At 39.3% G+C, this 19782-nt stretch overlaps 1 protein-coding gene across 2 annotated transcripts in view; it reads left to right on the top strand.

Annotated features, from left to right (window-relative positions):
* tdrd3 (tudor domain containing 3) overlaps positions 1-18119 on the top strand; it is a 41456-nt gene extending 23337 nt beyond the window's left edge. Inside the window, exons 7-13 of one of the 2 annotated variants that reach the window (XM_062070312.1) lie at positions 78-221; positions 414-551; positions 4262-4433; positions 6740-6865; positions 15442-16340; positions 17571-17724; positions 17863-18119. In XM_062070312.1, the coding sequence (XP_061926296.1) occupies positions 78-221; positions 414-551; positions 4262-4433; positions 6740-6865; positions 15442-16340; positions 17571-17724; positions 17863-17873 (1644 nt within the window). In that variant the 3' untranslated portion in view covers positions 17874-18119. The remainder of the gene's footprint in view (positions 1-77; positions 222-413; positions 552-4261; positions 4434-6739; positions 6866-15441; positions 16341-17570; positions 17725-17862) is intronic. The other variant, XM_062070304.1, reaches the window with a different exon arrangement.
* Positions 18120-19782: the final 1663 nt, after the last annotated feature.

The raw sequence follows: 19782 nt of genomic DNA on the forward strand, positions 1-19782 counted from the left end.
AATATTGTCAAATTGAGGAGCAGATTGTAATGTTTGAGGAAGTGTAAAAGTAAAATTGTTCTTGCATGGTTTTGCAGAAGTGTGCGAGGAAGGATGAAACGGACGGTGAAGAGCTCGACCAGAGGAAAACTCTTAAGAGCGTCGTCAAAATCACGGATGAGAACGACGACTTTTCAAAGCAGCGATCAGCAGCTATTGCTGAAGTGGCTAAAACCAAAGAGGTCTGTAGATTGTTGACTCTACCCTGACTTTTCATCAGGTGGCTGGTTGCAGATGAAAACAATGTGTACTGTATTTTAAAATGTGTTTGCTGCAACTACAACAATCATTCATTCATTTTGAAATGTCATTGTTGCGAAACATCTAGAGGCTTACCGCATAATCATGTTTATTTACATTTGTTTCCTTGTTAGGGTCCCCGTACATTTGGCGGAGGAGAAAACGCAGGAAGTAATTTGTCCAATTCTTACCGGGGCCGTGACCAGCATAGAAGGCGAGAAGATCGGGTTGAAAGATACGAAAGCAGACAAGATGCAAACTATCGAGACCTGGTGAGATGACTTGTTTGTGGTCAGCATATGAAAATTAAGACCAGGACTTACGCTGATGGAGTAATTGTTGAGGGCTTTCAATGCTGTCATTTTGTGGTCGGAAAAAAACTGAAAACTGTATCACGATACAAGTGTTTTGTATCAGTCTATATCAGGCCTGGGCAATTATTTTGACTCGGGGGGCCACATTTAGAGAAAAAAATGTGTCTGGGGGCCGGTATATCTATTTTTAGGAACACTAATACAAAACCTCACAATAATGTCAAATTGAATGCTAAAAACGTTATGACAGACCGCCTTAATAAACGTATTGGAATTTGACATTTTTCTATGAAGGATAAAACACTGAATATTGACAAAATATGAATGTCACGCCCCTTTTCGATCTAGATATTTTACAATCAAGTGAAACGCAACAAAAATGCAACAAACAGTGAAATATGAACGCGAAGGGTACAAAATAAACCCACCTACAATCTGATACAGTATATCTGATACATCACTAAGCTTTAGAACTTTGTTGTGAAAATCTCCTTCCGCGTCTGTGGAAACACTTCCCGCCCACACTGCCATGACATCACATGACCATAGTAACTAATTAGATGACCATAGTAACTAACTAGATGACCATAGTAACTTATTAGATTACCATAGTAACTAGTATATTATCCATAAGCGCAGATTCCAAGCATTGAAAGACTTAGTATAGTTGAAGACTTAGGGTCATTAGAAAACATCACTGCACATCATAATGGCAGCTACACTTTACATCTTAAACATCTAAAACAATTATTTGGGAATGTCCGGCGGGCCAGATTGAAAAGCTTAACGGGTCGCATGTGGCCCCCGGGCCTTAATTTGCCCAGGTCTGGTCTATACTAATAATTATTGATATTTTTTATGACCTATCAAAATTAAGGAGCAGGAGAAAAGTATCCTAAATGTAAACATTTTAGTTTTAAATGTAACCTTCCTCTGATTTATAATCCCTTCTGCTATCAAGGAAGAAAGGAAATGTCAACGCAAGCATCGGAAAACACTCAAAAAATCTAAACAAAATAGTAAAATCCCATTGAACACTTAACAATAAGCTTTTAAAATGAAGGTGCAAAAATCAGGAATACGTACGAAATGCTTAATAAAGTGTAAGAAAACAGAGAAACCTGAGAACAACTATTTTCTGCTGGCTTATACCAGCAGAGGTGTCAAAGTGGTTTTCACTGAGGGCCACATCGCAGTTATGTTTGGCCCCCAGAGGGCCGCTTCTAACAGTGAATACTATTATTACACCATTTTTTAATGCATTTTATTAGTAGATTTTTTTCAAACTAAAATGTAAATGAAATATGGTAATTTGCAATAATTTCACCTCAAAATGTATCAGAATCAGAATCAGAATAGTTTTTATTGCCATTGCTTGAGAACGGGTTCACAAACTAGGAATTGTTCTTGGTGCAATGGTGCAACATAAAACACATATAACACAGAATAGGTAATAAAAAGAGCTGTAACTGAGCTATCAGATCTTGTTATTGTTCATGTGCCTGATGGCCGAGGGGGAAAAACCGTTCAGGTGGCGGGAGCTGTGGGTCTGGATGGACCGTAGTCTCCTGCCTGAGGAGAGAGGGGAGAATAGTTTGTGTGCAGGGTGAGAAGAGTCAGCTGTAATCCGACCCACACGCCTCCTGGTCCTGGAGGAGAACAGGTCCTGGAGGGATAGGAGCTTGCAGCCAATCAAGTGTTTATTACTGTAAATGGAAGAACAGTACCGCTTTTTTTATGGTTAAAAAAAAGGCAACTCAGTTGCCAGAATTGTACTGTAAAATGTACTCTTTTTTTTTTTACTGTAAATAAATTTTTTTGCAATTTTACAGTAAAATTTGGGCACCTGAGCTGCCAGTTTGTTTTTTTTACCGCAAATCAACAACTGTAGATGTTTCGGTGTATTACTGTAAATGCCAAAACGGCATCACAGTTTATTACAGTAAAACAAGTCCTGTTTTTTTTAATTTAGAGAAAAATGCTGTAAAAAACCACAGTACATTTCGCAATTTTACCATGAAATCTATTGCTACTTTTACATTGCACAATTTGATGGATAACTTGCTTTCAAATCATTATTATTAGTATTTATTTATATTTAAAAAATGGTTTGAATGTTTGATAATATATTTTTACATAATTAGACAATATTTAAGTCAACACAATTTGCGATTACATGGAGTACATATAGGTTTTTTGTCCCAAAATAGAAAGAAAGAATACATTTAGTAAGAAAAGTTACAGTACTTTATTGATACATATTATTTCCAGGCTTTCGAGGGCCAAATAAAATGACATGGCGCGCCACGTCTGGCCCCTGGGCCTTGAGTTTGTCACCTGTGCTCTAAGGGGTAAGCACGGCTAAGGTGGTCCACATTGGTCTGACTACGGTCCATTTTAAAATGTACATATATATACCTGTATGTATTTATATATATGTGTATATATATACAGGTATATATATGTGTATATGTATGTATATATATATGTGTATAGATATACATACAGTATATGTATATATATATATGAATGTAGTATGTATATGTGTATATATATGTATATATATATGTGCACTACCGTTCAAAAGTTTGGGGTCACATTGAAATGTCCTTATTTTTGAAGGAAAAGCACTGTACTTTTCAATGAAGATAACTTTAAACTGGTCTTAACTTTAAAGAAATACACTCTATACATTGCTAATGTGGTAAATGACTATTCTAGCTGCAAATGTCTGGTTTTTGGTGCAATATCTACACAGGTGTATAGAGGCCCATTTCCAGCAACTATCACTTCAGTGTTCTAATGGTACAATGTGTTTGCTCATTGGCTCAGAAGGCTAATAGATGATTAGAAAACCCTTGTGCAATCATGTTCACACATCTGAAAACAGTTTAGCTCGTTACAGAAGCTACAAAACTGACCTTCCTTAGAGCAGATTGAGTTTCTGGAGCATCACATTTGTGGGGTCAATTAAACGCTCAAAATGGCCAGAAAAAGAGAACTTTCATCTGAAACTCGACAGTCTATTCTTGTTCTTAGAAATGAAGGCTATTCCACAAAATTGTTTGGGTGACCCCAAACTTTTGAACGGTAGTGTATGTATGTATATGTATATATATATATATGTATGTATGTATATATACTGTATATATATGTATGTATATATATATATATATGTATCGCAGTGACTTTTCCTGTTTTATCGGCAATTTCTTTGTTCTCTGCAGCACTCATGTTGACCTTCTCTTCTCACTCTACCGCCAGACAAGAAAATGGCGCAACCTGACTTGATAGGTCGGCTGTTAGCGTGTCACTCCCACTGATCAGTGATCACTTACTGCCTCGTTCATGCAACCAACCTTCCTTCGTCACTTCAAGTTTCTTCCAACATAAAAGAAAAACATTTTTGTTTTATCGGGCGCTTTTTTTAATTGGCATCGCGTTATATATTGATACAATTTCATCGCCCACTTTAAATGCATTGTAAATCTGTGAAGAACGATTATTTCCTTCTGTTAAAAGCAATTAGTACTTTGTACCTTGTCATCACGCATCTAATTATCACCACAGTTGAGGATTCTCCGTGTGAAAGAGGCTTTGTACTCATCATTTATAAATGAACATTGTGTACCTTACTCTGACAAGATCGACGCTCCTTCTCTCGCCAGGTGGACGAGCGCGCCCTGAGGACCATCATGGAGATGGGCTTCAACAAGGACGCAGCCCGGCATGCCTTGATGGACAACAACAACAATCTTGAGGTTGCACTCAACAGCCTTCTGACGGGAACCTGTGACAGCAGAGCTCACCCTGTGGTCGCAGACAAGCCTCAGCCCCGAGGTTTGTGATGGACAAACAGGATCTGAAATGCAATAAATGGTCATCGAGGAAGAAAAGTGGTTATACAGTCGTAGTCAAAAGTTTACATACACTCGTAAATAACATAATGTCATGGCTGTCTTGAGTTTCCAATCATTTCTACAACTCTTATTATTAGAGTGATTGGAGCACATACTTGTTGGTCACAAAAAACATTCATGAAGTTTGCTTCTTTTATGAATTTATTATGGGTCTACTGAAAATGTGTGCTGGGTCAAAAGTATACATACAGCAATGTTAATATTAGCTTACATGTCCCTTGGCAAGTTTCACTGCAATAAGGCGCTTTTGGTAGCCATCCACAAGCTTCTGCTTGAATTTTTGACCACTCCTCTTGACAAAATTGGTGAAGTTCAGCTAAATTTGTTGGTTTTAAAGTTAAATAAAACAAACAAATAATAAAAATAAATTACGCTGCCATAGAGCATCATTTAGCACTTTGATAAAAATCGCAACCAAAAGCAATAAAATAGGTGCAAATATGGAAAGACAAAACAATAAATAAAATGGCTCGAATTAATATTGACAGGCAAAATTGCCCTTCACATTGAACATAAAGGGTGAAGTAGAGTCTAAATCAGGGGTCACCAACCTTTTTGAAACCAAGAGCTACTTCTTGGGTACTGATTAATGCGAAGGGCTACCAGTTTGATACACACTTAAATAAATTGCCAGAAATAGCCAATTTGCTCAATTTACCTTTAACTCTATGTTATTATTAATAATTAATGATATTTACACTTAATTGAACGGTTTAAAAGAGGAGAAAACACGAAAAAAATGACAATTAAATTTTGAAACATAGTTTATCTTCAATTTCGACCTTTTAAAAATCCAAATTCAACCGAAAAAAAGAAGAAAAAAACTAGCTAATTCGAATCTTTTTGAAAAAATTAAAAAAATTATTTATGGAACATCATTAGTAATTTTTCCCGATTAAGATTAATTTTAGAATTTTGATGACATGTTTTAAATAGGTTAAGATCCAATCTGCACTTTGTTAGAATATATAACAAATTGGACCAAGCTATATTTCTAACAAAGACAAATCATTATTTCTTCTAGATTTTCCAGAACAAAAATTTTAAAAGAAATTCAAAAGACTTTGAAATAAGATTTAAATTTGATTCTACAGATTTTCTAGATTTGCCAGAATAATATTTTTGAATTTTAATCATAATAAGTTTGAAGAAATATTTCACAAATATTCTTCGTCGAAAAAAACAGAAGCTAAAATGAAGAATTAAATTAAAATTTATTTATTATTCTTTACAATAAAAAAAATAATTTTACTTGAACATTGATTTAAATTGTCAGAAAAGAAAGGGAAGGAATTTAAAAGGTAAAAAGGTATATGTGTTTAAAAATCCTAAAATCATTATTAATGTTGTATTTTTTCTCTAAAATTGTCTTTCTGAAAGTTATAAGAAGCAAAGTAAAAAAATTAATGCATTTATTCAAACAAGTGAAGACCAAGTCTTTAAAATATTTTCTTGGATTTTCAAATTCTATTTGAGTTTTGTCTCTCTTAGAATTAAAAATGTCGGGCAAAGCGAGACCAGCTTGCTAGTAAATAAATACAATTTAAAAAATAGAGGCAGCTCACTGGTAAGTGCTGCTATTTGAGCTATTTTTAGAACAGGCCAGCGGGCGACTCATCTGGTCCTAACAGGCCACCTGGTGCCCCCTGGTCTGAATTATAGTAATAATGATAAATAACTCTTACATCAAAGGGGACAAGCGGTAGAAAATGGATGGATAGATGGATGTACATCACTGAGTCACAACACTGCCACAAGTGGTGGAAATGTGTATTACAACACCCATACAGATCACAGCTGAGAAACAGATATTTTGGGGGGCTGTGGTTCCTGTGGGTAAGAAACACGGCTCTAAAGTATATCCACATTTCATTTCTGGTGTTTCCACTTGAAAAGATGTATTGTAATATAAAAATGTGTCACTTTTGAGAGATACTGTGAATTCAATCCAATTTAAGGTTCATACTGCTGCATGCTGTGTTGTCACACCATGCATTCCACATTTCTACCTTTTCTATTCCTCAAATACTTTCTGTAGCCCAGCATAAAGGTTTTGAATAACGTTTAATCAAACATATTCTCATGATTTTGTATCCGTGGTGATGTAAGAACAACTTATATTTGGTGATTCTTGAGCAAAGACTGTTTTTAGGTATGTACCTTGCACTGCTCAGAAATATATAGAAACGTCACTCATTATTATGTTTTTTTTGGGGGGGTCTACAGGCAGAGGTAAGGGAAGAGGTCGGTCCAGGAATGATGGCGAGGAGGAGTGTCCTGGAGGAAGGCCCTCTGCGCCAAGCACTCTTTTTGACTTCCTTGAATCCAAGATGGGAGTTTTTTCCATTGCTGGTGAGTAAAAAGGTCCCAGCCTCAAATGTCTCAAGTCAGCAACAAGTTACGAGTTTTATATTTTTCCACAATGATACCTCTTGTGCCTCGTCTTATTATCTTCTGGGAGATGCCTGGTGTCATTTATAATAACAATAATAATAATAGATTTTATTTGTAAAAAGCACTTTACATTGAGTAAACAACCTCAAAGTGCTACCGTGTATTAAATAAAAATAAAAACTAGAACAGCCAAATAGCTAAAACTAGTATACATATATCTAAAAAAAGGCTTTTTTTTAAAAATAAGGGTTTTTAAGCCTTTTTTAAAAGCATCCACAGTCTGTGGTGCCCTCAGGTGGTCAGGGAGAGCGTTCCACGGACTGGGAGCGGCCGAGCAGAAAGCCCGATGTCCCATTGTTCGTAGCTTTGTCCTCGGAGGTTAGCCTGTCCGGAGCGGAGATGCCGTGTGGAGGATTTGGGGGTGAGTAGTTCTTTGAAGTAGAGGGGGGCATTTCCATGGAGGCACTGGACAAAAAACTTGCTGGTTGAATAAAAGTAAGTTCAAGTCAAATTTTAATAGAGTGTGAATAACTTTGAGCTTGATAGTACAGGTGAAACTCAAAAAATGTGAGTATTGTGGAAAGGATTGTTTGTTCCTTCATTTAGATTTACGAGGTGAAATGAATGTATGACCGTGAAAGTTTCCCTCTGGTGTGGGTTCTCCTGATCGACAGATCTTCGGGAGACCGGTAGATCTTTTGAATCAAGTCTTTTTATTTTTTCCATGCAGCGATTGCTTTCCAGCAATATATGTTTTCCTTCTCAGTCTCGCGTGTCTCGCCCTCGCTCCAACTCCCAACTGCCGTGTATCGTCCGGCTGCTGCTAATAAAGGCGACAGGTGATTAGATAACAAGGCCCATCTGGGCCATCTACTCACCTGTTGCTGTCTTCGAGGCCGGTCCTTGCACGCCCCGTCCCGTGTCAGGCCACGCCCCCCTCCACAATGACATAGGCTCAGTCCCAGCGTCATGTGTTGAATTACCCTTTAGAAAGCTGACACCTACCCCAAACGGCAACTTATGGTTGACGAAAAGTGATTCAAAGTAATATTTTGATATTGACACGTCTAAGGGTGGTCTTGTAAATTATAAACAGGTGAAATGTGCCAATATCAAAATATTACTTTGATATTATTAAATACATCCAAACACTTCATTTATTATTCATTTTGTTTGGGAACGAAGAACAGTTAATTTTGTATGTAGCTTTTAAACAAGAATGAGGTTTTAGCACATTGATATCAGTCCTTTACAGTCACATTAATACTAGGGATGTCCGATAATGGCTTTTTGCCGATATCCGATATGCCGATATTGTCCAACTCTTTAATTACCGATACCGATATTAACCGATACCGATATCAACCGATATATACAGTCGTGGAATTAACACATTATTATGCCTAATTTGGACAACCAGGTATGGTGAAGATAAGGTACTTTTTAAAAAAATGAATCAAATAAAATAAGATAAATAAATTAAAAACATTTTCTTGAATAAAAAAGAAAGTAAAACAATATAAAAACAGTTACATAGAAACTAGTAATTAATGAAAATTTGTAAAATTAACTGTTAAAGGTTAGTACGTGTGCTTACGGACTGTATCCCTTGCAGACTGTATTGATATATATTGATATATAATGTAGGAACCAGAATATTAATAACAGAAAGAAACAACCCTTTTGTGTGAATGAGTGTAAATGGGGTGGGTTGGTGCACTAATTGTAAGTGTATCTTGTGTTTTTTATGTGGATTTAATAAATGTAAAAAAAAAAAAAAAATTTAAAAAAACGATACTGATAATAAAAAAACCGATACCGATAATTTCCGATATTACATTTTAACACATTTATCGGCCGATAATATCGGCAGACCGATATTATCGGACATCTCTAATTAATACCATAGAAAAAGCCAACACCTTCATGTTTTGGACACGATAAAGGCTTAAATAATATTTTAAAAAATCCCTACAATAACCTTGAATACAAGTGTTTATCTGACATGTTAGTTGTGGACAGAATAAGCCCTCGCAGTGCAGTTTTAACAAGCATGTGTGCTCAGGCGGTGGAAATACATTTTTGGCAGGGACACCTCTGGGAAAAAAAATGTAAAGCCCCGCAGCTTATGAAAACCTTGAATTTAAAATCTCAGAAAATGTGGGGGTTTCAAAAACTGTAAACCATGATCATCAAAGTTATTACAAACTGGAATTTGCAATTCCGGAAGCTGCCGAACCGCCTATATCAGGGGTGGGCAATTAATTTTTACCGGGGGCCGCACGAGCAACCCGAGCACTGCTGGAGGGCCACATCGACAATATTTCAATTAAATTTTGCTCAATATTATTTTTTATATATACCGTAACATAAATAATAATAATAATAATAATAATAATTAATAATAATAAAAGTAATACTTCAACATAGTGTGTGTAACAGCATTCCATGACTAATATAAATAAATTAACATTAATAATAAATGACAGTAAAATAAGCACACGTATGACTGAGGAGTCATAGTGTAACTGTGTGTGGTGTTTGAGTTGTCCGACTTTTTGTGTGGCCATAAACGCACCAGTGGTTTAGTGCTATGCGTAGGGATGATGTTTGATAAGGAATTATCGAGTTCGAGCCTATTATCGAATCCTCTTATCGAACCGATTCCTTATCGATTCTCTTATCGAGTCCAGATAGGTTGTTGTATATAAATGATAAATGGGTTATACTTGTATAGCGCTTTTCTACCTTCAAGGTACTCAAAGGGCTTTGACAGTATTTCCACATTTACCCATTCACACACACATTCACACACTGATGGCGGGAGCTGCCATGCAAGGCGCTAACCAGCAGCCATCAGAGGCAAAGGGTGAAGTGTCTTGCCCAAGGACACAACGGACGTGACTAGGAAGGTAGAAGGTGGGAATTGAACCCCAGTAACCAGCAACACTCCGATTGCTAGCACAGCCACTCTAACAACTTCGCCACGCCGCCCCAAAAAACACACAATATAACACACAATAAAAACACACAATATTTGGTTTAACAAAAGCTCACTTTTATTATATAATAAAAAAATTAAATCTAATAAATAAATAAATATTGACTGTTATCCCCCTAAAAAAATAAAATAAAATAAATAAATATTGACTGTTGTTACCCAAAGTATATTAGTGGGATTTTTCAGAGAAACAAATATATATAGTAACACAAAAACAACCTGTCTCTGTGATCACTATAGGTGTATAAATAATAATATAGTGTTAAATAAAATCAGTCCCTTGGGCACAAAACTGAAAATAATACAGCTCTCCAAAAAGTGCACTTCTGCTGCTATTTGACATAACTGTTTGTTATGATGCTTTGACATTTTTGCACTTTATTTCTTTATTGAAAGAAAATTCTATGAAGAGAAAAGTTCTTTGCAAATGTGGTTACAATGCTAAAAAATGAAAAGTTAAAGCTAAAAAAAGAAATACACTTTATTGAGTTAACATTATTTCTTTATAGGGGGAAAATTTTTATGAGCGAGAGAATATAACAACTACACTACCCAGCATGCAACGGGAGTTACGAGCATGCGCGGTAGCCCCGAAAAGTGTTGCATGTTGCCACGCTGTGAAAGTAAACGTCAAGAACTCAGCCAACACGCCTCGTCTGCATTAATTATAATTAGACAGACAACACATCTACAGTGTGATTTTGTTTTGTTTACAAGGAAAGAAAAACAAAAGTTAAAAAAGGGAGATATGTTGTATATATATGTATGTGCTGCGGTTGCTTTAAGAACGTTGCGACAGCTGCCGTAAAGGAGGTGCGTTGCTAGCCTGGTTGCTATGTTTCCGGTTGGTCGTAAAAGTGTTCGTCATGTGTTTGTACCCTGCTAAAATCTCTCAGTAAAGTTATTTGATGGATGATAGCTTTTGTTTTGAACTTTATTACACCTTGGAGCGCCTTTTCCCGTCCATTGTTTTCCTGCTTTCCCTATCTGCGCCTAATGACTGAGCTACGTGACGTCATTTCTTGTGATGTCCCACGGAGCATTTCTGGTCGGGACGGGATTCGAATAAAGAATCAACTCTTTTCCTTTACTATAGTGGTCTCGATAACGGGTACCGGTTCTCAAAAAGGGATTCGAGTCCGAGGACTCGGTTCTTTTCTTATCAAACAACCGGGAAAACCGGTTTCGAGTATCATCCCTAGCTATGCGTGTTGGTGACAGATGACAAGTTGGTTTTGGCCTGGTTTGTACGGCAGAAAATGACTAGTTTTTCGAGATAGAATTGTTTTACTCATGTTTTTGGTGTGGTTATGTCCGAATATAAACAGTTTTGCTCAATAAAGTGATCGATATAATTCCTGTCCTCGAAGCATCTCGATAGACGTTACAATAATTGAACGGTGTTGACGACACCGTGAGGGCCGCTTGTTGTCACTGTCACTCAAAGTTGCATTGCAAAATTACATAGAATAAATATGTTTATTTTGTTTAGAATTCAGATGGGATTTGATTTGGTGCGCGGCATATATTTGCTGCGCGCAGCGGACGCTTGAGCAGTGCGCAATTGCGCAGGCACGCACCTTAGAGGGAACGTTGCTTGGCAGTCCATGTCTTGTTGGAAACACGGCATTCTTCATCAACTTTTCTCTTTTTAGCGTCTCGGGTGTAAACCGTGCATCACTTGTCGCTGCATGTGCACCTTCACTCGCAGCTTAACACGGACACACGCCCATAAATAATACTTTTCAAAATAAAAGCAGCACAGTTGTATTGCGCGCACGACATAGATGTTTTTTCAACTTTATTTTGTAATTTGTGATTGCAGCTGTTCACATTCACTCACAATCACGCACACGCATACGTCTACACGGAAGTAATACAAATAACGATTTTCAAAACAAAAGCAGCACCGTTGTATTGCACACTCGACATAGATACTTTTTAAAATTTATTTTGTAATTTATAGTTGGCCTCACGCGGGCCGGACAGGGACGCACAAAGGGCCGGATGCGGCCCGCGGGCCGCAGAATGCCCAGGTCTGGCCTATATGCATGAGTGGAACTGAAATGTTTAAATGTCCAGGCTGAGTGGAGTGTGTGGATGTTGGAACAGTTTGAATCTATTGGGGAATGTGGGATATGCATAGGTTTGTATATTGCCTCTTCATTTTCAAGGGGGGCGCGGGGGGGATTCTTGGTAATTCTAGGTAATCAGGGATTTTTCCAAGCCGGGAAACATGCTGGCTAGAATGTCCAGGCTGAGTGGAGTGTGTGGATGTTGGAACGGTTCAAATCGGATGAGAAATGTGCCATTCACAGTAGATTGTATATTTCCCAATTATTGTCAATGGAGAGAAAATTCCGGGAACTTTGGGAAAGAGAAAACATGTTTTGCGTTCGATATACAGAGTAGTGTGGGTCGAAAGGTCGAATTCGGGTTTAAAAAATGTCTTTTGAGAATTTAGGGCATTGAATACATCCATTCATTTGAATGGGAATTTCCTGGAAATGTGGAAATTTCGGGAAAAGCTGAAATTTTTCAAAATATAGATACGAGCACAATTGCCCCAGATAAGGGGTGCCCACACTTTTTGTCCAGCTTCCATCCATCCATCCATCCATTTTCTACCGCTTGTCTCTTTTGGGGTTGCGGGGGGTGCCGGAGCCTATCTCAGCTGCATTCGGGCGGAAGGCGGTGTACACCCTGGAAAAGTCGCCACCTCATCACAGGGCCAACACAGATAGACAGACAACATTCACACTCACATTCACACACTAGAGACCATTTAGTGTTGCCAATCAACCTATCCCCAGGTGCATGTTTTTGGAGGTGGGCGGAGCCTATGCCCGGGTGCATGTTTTTGGAGGTGGGAGGAGCCTATCTCCAGGTGCATGTCTTTGGAGGTGGGAGGAAGCCGGAGTACCCGAAGGGAACCAACGCAGTCACGGGGAGAACATGCGAACTCCACACAGAAATATCCCGAACCCGGGATTGAACCCGGGACTACTCAGGACCTTCGTATTGTGAGGCACATGCACTAACCTCTGTTCCACCGTGCTGCCCTTCCAGCTTCCATACCCGTTTTTATACACTTTACAAAAAAACTAGCTTTCTGAGACTCTTATATTGTTAGCGCAGGCAGGATGGAGCAGCACTTTTATTGTGGTAACAGGAACTGTGCGGTCGGTCTTTAGGCTTTTGACGGCGGGTACGGCGCGAGAGTCTGTTAACATTTTTTGTTTCTCTCCTTCTTGGCAGTCTTTTCTTACTTCACACGGATCTGGCAGCAGCCAGCGTCATCTCACAAGATCCCCGGGGGCCTTGAATGTCAATCAAGTGACAAAAGTGACGTCATAGTTAAGATTGACGATCGCTAATTTTTATGTCAATTTTTTCCATGCCCGGTTTGCGATCAACTGACACGCCCTCAGCGATCGACCGGTAACTCACGAACGACCTAGTGGGCACCCCAGTCCTTGATGATATTAATGGGTTGGTGTTGGAATTTTTGGAATCGGTTGAAAAATGTTGACGTAGTAACTAGAGATGTCCGATAATGGCTTTTTTGCCGATATCCGATAGTCCGGTATTGTCCAACTCTTAATTACCGATACCGATATCAACCAATACAGTTGTGGAATTAAAACATTATTATGCCTAATTTTGTTGTGATGCCCAGCTGGATGCATTAAACAATGTAACAAGGTTTTCCAAAATAAGAGAACAACTTCAACTCAAGTTATGGAAAAAAAGTGCCAACATGGCACTGCCATATTTATTATTGAAGTCACAAAGTGCATTACTTTTTTTTAACATGCCTCAAAACAGCAACTTGGAATTTGGGACATGCTCTCCCTGAGAGAGCATTAGGAGGTTGAGGTGGGCGGGGTTGAGGTAGGGGGTTGCGGGGGGTGTATATCGTAGCGTCCCGGAAGAGTTAGTGCTGCAAGGGGTTCTGGGTATTTGTTCTGTTGTGTTTATGTTGTGTTACGGTGCGGATGTTCTCCCGAGATGTGTTTGTCATTCTTGTTTGGTGTGGGCTCACAGTGTGGCGCATATTTGTAACAGTGTTAAAGTTGTTTATACGTTCACCCTCAGTGTGACCTGTATGGCTGTTGACCAAGTATGCGATTGCATTCACTTGTGAGTGTGTCTAAAGCCATAGATATTATGTGACTGGGCCGGCACGTAAAGGCGGTGCCTTCAAGGTTTATTGGCGCTCTGTACATCTTCCTACGTCCGTGTTTTAAAAAGTCATACATTTTACTTTTTGAAACCGATACCGATAATTTTGAAACCGATACCGATAATTTACGATATTACATTTTAAAGCATTTATCGCATTTATCAAACTGTTACTACTAGGGATGTCCGATAATATCGGACTACCGATATTATCGGACATCCCTAGTAGTAACAGTTTGAATTGAGAATGGGTATTTCGGAATTCCTGAAATTTTGGGAAAACTGGCAATTTGTACGAAAAAAATATATAGTTTGTTGTCCCAACTTAGAGGAATGTTTGTTTTGAAGGTGGAATGGTCAAAAACGTTTGGAAAATGTGGACTGTGGACTCCAGGAAGAGGTGAAAATTGGGCTTGTGGGAATTCCTGGAATTTTTCTGAACTTGTTAAATGGTAGACCCACTCGACGTCCATTGCATCCGGTCTCCCCTAGAGGGGGGGGGGGGGGGGGGTCACCCACATCTGCGGTCCTCTCCAAGGTTTCTCATAGTCATTCATATTGATATCCCACTGAGTTTTTCCTTGCCCTTATGTGGGCTCTGAACCGAGGATGTCGTTGTGGCTTGTGCAGCCCTTTGAGACACTTGTGATTTAGGGCTATATAAATAAACATTGATTGATTGATTGACAGTAAGATGTGTCCAAGGTGAGTGGAGTGTGTGGATGGTGGAACGGTTTGAATCGGGTGAGAAATGTGAAAGTTGCGCATGTTTGAAAACTGGCCCATTTATTTTCAATTGGCGAAATGTCCTAGAAAACCGGGAATTCTGGTTAATCCGGGATATTTTTTACAAAACATTTTTGGGGCGCTCACGATTCCTAGTCGAGCCGAACATTTTGATACTTCAACGGTTGGGATCTAGAATCTTATATGTGTAAATGCTTGGGCATTCACACAATAAAAGCTTGACAAATCTCACTTTACTTGTAATGAGTTTATACCACATATTAGTTTCACATTTACAATTGAATTGCTGACATTAATGGACTTTGACACGATATTCTATTTTTGTTTGTTTGACCTTGTGTAATGGTAATGACTCCGTGAAAATCTAGTTGGAAGAAAACATGCAACCTGAGTAATGAACGGTCCCAGACAATGAGCCTTCTCACAATGATATTTCACGTTTAACGGTAGATTCCGTATTTATTGACCAATTCTCAAAGAATTACCACAAAGAAAAACCCAGATCCCAGCTACAGACGCGTTTCGAACAGTACCAGAACCAACCGCTCATCCCTAATACACATATATGTCATCGCGACTGAGTGTGCTTCATGTGTTTCAGAGCCAAAGACACAGGCTTCTCAGCGACATGATGATAGAGCAAATGTCCATGGCTCGGACTACTACTCCAAAGATGCATCTAACGCCAGGTTCTCGTCAAACAACGATCCTCGTCAAAGAAAGAACGACAGGCCACCGCGCTTCCACAGGGACATAGACTTTCCCAAACCAGGCCAGGAGACCTTCTCGAACTGTACGACCTCCCAAACTTCATCAGGCCAGCACTGGAAGGGACAGGATAGGTCGTCGCGGGGAACATTTGACAGGCGGAATGACAGGAGAGACATGGACGACGAGCATGGTTTCGCCTCGGCCTTCGCACGCTCCAAGGAACCTCAACAGCAGGGTGAATCAGCCGGGTCTTTTTCCCAGCGATCAAGAAACTGCGATGGTGCGAACATGGCTGGAGCATCCGTCAGGAGGGGGACAAAGGACAACGCACCCTCATCTAAACCGACCAATCCTTCTGAAAATGACCCCAACCCTAACCCCAACCCAAACAGCTTCAGAAGAAAAGGAAAGGCTGAGCGACCAAACTACTTTGACCATCAAAGGGACAGCGCGGTGCCAAACTTCAAGGGAGCGAATTTAGGAATATCCTGTGAAGTGGAAATGTCACAGGATTCTCAGTTCTTGACGGGGGGTCCGTCTAATTACCAAAATGGAGATGTGGTACCCAAAAGAACTGGGCCAATCAAGCCAACAAATACATCTGGTCCTGCCCACAGGGAGCAACCTCCAAAGAGGAACACTCTTAATAATCCAGCACCCAAAGCAAAGTCTTGGCAAGGTAAAGGCCAAGGTCCGAGAGAAGGTCCAAGGTCAGAGAAAAGCAATAATATTGATCAGGCTTGGAAGTCTGGAGATCAGTGCCTCGCTTTATACTGGGAGGACAGAAAGGTATGTATCACGTATGTATGTCTTACTTATGTCTCATACTTACTTCAATTGAGAATGTCTCCCAAATTACAATCAAGTTTCATGAATTGCAAGCATGAAATAAAATTGCAACTCAAATTAAAGGGGAACTGCACTCTTTTTGGGGGGAATTTTGCCTATCCTTAAGTAAGACCAGATTTTTTTTAGTGCATTCTAAGTCGTTAAATTTGGCTAACAATACAGCTAATGGGAGTACACTTCTACGCCCATAAAGGCCTCTAGAAAAACATCCCAAAACCACCAACCATACTCCATTTACATGTCGTGACCTGAATATTAATCAGGTATTAGCGATGTTGTTAGTATAAGCGCTAACACAGAGAAACCGAAACATGTTGGGCACACCGTCGGCAGCGTCTCCATATTTTCATGGGTAAATGTCCACGGTTTGGATGTTTGGCATCCCTGGCTAGCACGGAGTCTGGTTCATGCTTTTGTGCGATGCGGACTTTCAATGGTTAGTTTCTCTGATTGGGTGGTTGTCGTCTGCTTCTTATTCTCGGGACGCTCCTTTGCTAAAAAAGCTAGCATGTTAATTTTAGCATGCTATAATTGTGCGTTCGGTACCAAAATATGAACCTGAAAAACGTATTTCAAATGGTAGCCTGCTTACGTGAGCATGCATCAAGTACCAAAATGTGACCCGAAAACTGTGTTTAAAAAAAGCTAGCACGCTAATATATTACAATGCTAACGATTGTGCCCAGAGCTACTAAAAAAATTTTAAAAAAGCTACGAGCCACAAAAGTCCCTCGGTCCGCACTTTGGACACCCCGCTAGATGCCGGTGTCAGTGTTGATCGTGTTTTATCTCATCTACGAACAATGGAAGACCGGGCTTTCTGCTCCGCCGCTCCCAGTCTGTGGAACGCTCTCCCTGACCACCTGAGGGCACCACAGACTGTGGATGCTTTTAAAAAAGGCTTAAAAACCCTTCTTTTTAAAAAAGCCTTTTTTTTTAGATATATGCATACTAGTTTAGCTATTTGGCTGTTCTAGTTTTTATTTTTTTAAATTTTTTATTATATATATTTTTTTTTTAATACACAGTAGCACTTTGAGGTTGTTTACTCAATGTAAAGTGCTTTTTACAAATAAAATCTATTATTATTATGATTATTATTTTGCATTTGTCGTGATGAAATTGTCTCCATCCTAACGTGTGCGCATGTCTTCCCCTGCACTCGTGAAGTTCTACCATGCCAGAATAGATGCTGTGCATCCGTCAGGCTCTACCGCTGTGGTCGTATTTAGTGATTATGGCAACTGTGAAGAGGTCCTCCTCCATAACATCAGGCCTGTGACTGCTGACGTCTCGGTAAGGAGAAAAGAAATCATGAATGAAGGTGGGAATTGAATTCATCAGCAAAATCATGTCTGCTACTTAGTGATGTAAAAAAAAAATTTAAAAAAAATGCATTAATGGTCAAATGGACGAGGAGTCGATTCAGAAATAACGTTTAACGTCCCCGACTTTACAACAGGAAGAAGATGATGCTTACTATGACAGTTCGCTCGAGTTTCGCCGTGGAGGAGACGGCCAGCCGAGGCGCACGAGACCGACGCAACAATATTACCAACCTCCCAGAGCGCGGGATTGACGTCAACATTTTACGGCATGGTAAATGAACATGACGTCGCTCCCCGGGTGATGTTCTCCTCTCTGTAAATGTTGCTGTTTATAAATGTATGATCTTTGCTCCGACTGTGTTTTGAATGAGATAAACCCTTTTCAGAATTACCTTTTTATCCAGTCAATAGTTGATGACATCCTTTCTGCATCATCGCCTCTTGAAATACAAAACCTTCGTATGGCACAGGCCTGGGCAATTATTTTGACCCAGGGGCCACATTTAGAGAAAAAATGTGTCTGGGGGCCGGAATATCTATTTTTAGGAACACTACTATAAAACCTCACGATAATGTCTGATTGAATGCTAAAAAATGTTATGACAGACCGCCTTAAAAAACGTAATGGAATTTTAAATTTTTCTATGAACGATAAAACACTGAATATTGACAATATATGAATGTCACATATTTTACAATCAAGTGAAACGCAACAAAAATGCAACAAACAGTGAAATATGAACGCGAAGGGTTCTACCTACGATCTGATATATCACTAAGCTTTAGAACTTTGTTGTGAAAATCTCCTTCCGCGTCTGTGGAAACGCTTCCCGCCCACACTGCTTGGTGCCTCGTCTGAGCTGCTGTGACGTAGATTACCATAGTAACTAATTAGATTACCATAGTTACTGGTATATCATCCATAAGCGCAGATTCCAACCATTGAAATACTTTGTATAGTTCAAGACATACGGTCGTTAGAAAACATCACTGCACATCATAATGGCAGCCACACTTTCCATCTTAAAGATCTAAAAAAAATTATTTGGGAATGTCCGGCGGGCCAGATTGAAAAGCTTAACGGGCCGCATGTGGCCCCCGGGCCTTAATTTGCCCAGGTCTGGTATAGCATATTCAAATAGAGATGCTTCTCTAATAGACAGTGTTGCGTCTGACCAGTCTACCTCTCAGGGAATTAAATTCACTGGTCAATCCCAAGTTCTTTCAGATGACATATATGCAGAGTAAGAAGGACCATCAAGACAGAATAAGAATATTATCATGTTTTACTGAAGCTTCAGGAGACCAGCCCACATCAATACAGTCATACCGTCATCTCGGGATGGTCTAACAACTTCTTGAATACGCAAACAGCCCCCACCCTTTCCAGAAAGGCTCATTGTTCTACTACAGATAAGATATAAGGGAGTACTCCAACCCCTACATTGCAAGCCTGCAAGGTAACACACACAGTTTACTTGTGGACATATTCCTAAAAAACATAGAAAGAGTAAAATGGAAAAACACCAGCTACTTTAAACATGACTATGAATAAAGAAAGAACTCTTAAACATATATGCATTCTCCACAACAGTTATGGTAACCGATACACTGATTAATTTATATTTCTTACATTACAACACCGTTATTAATGGTAAAATACTGTTTGGTACTTTTATGGTAACTATTAGCTAACTTGATGTAATCATTGGCTTCTTTCTATGATGGATGTGCTCATTCGCCAGGCAAGCAGCTAGTACTGAGCTTGTCAACTGACAGGAATGAGAGTCACTACCAGGGATGTAGCGATAAACAATATCAATGATAACCGCGGTAAAACTGGACGGTTAGTATTACCGTTTTGTATTAAAATGATCCAAAAACCATTGATAACCACACTTTGATACACTTACAGACTGTCGAGTGCAGAGGTGTCCAAACTTGATGCCCTGGGGACCGCATTGAGCTAAATGACTACATGTAAAGTAAATACCGTATTTTTCAGACCATAGGGCGCACCGGATTATAAGGCGCACTGCCGATGAATGGTCTAT

The sequence above is a fragment of the Entelurus aequoreus genome, linkage group LG02 (assembly GCF_033978785.1).
Source record: "Entelurus aequoreus isolate RoL-2023_Sb linkage group LG02, RoL_Eaeq_v1.1, whole genome shotgun sequence".
Lineage (NCBI taxonomy): Eukaryota > Metazoa > Chordata > Actinopteri > Syngnathiformes > Syngnathidae > Entelurus > Entelurus aequoreus.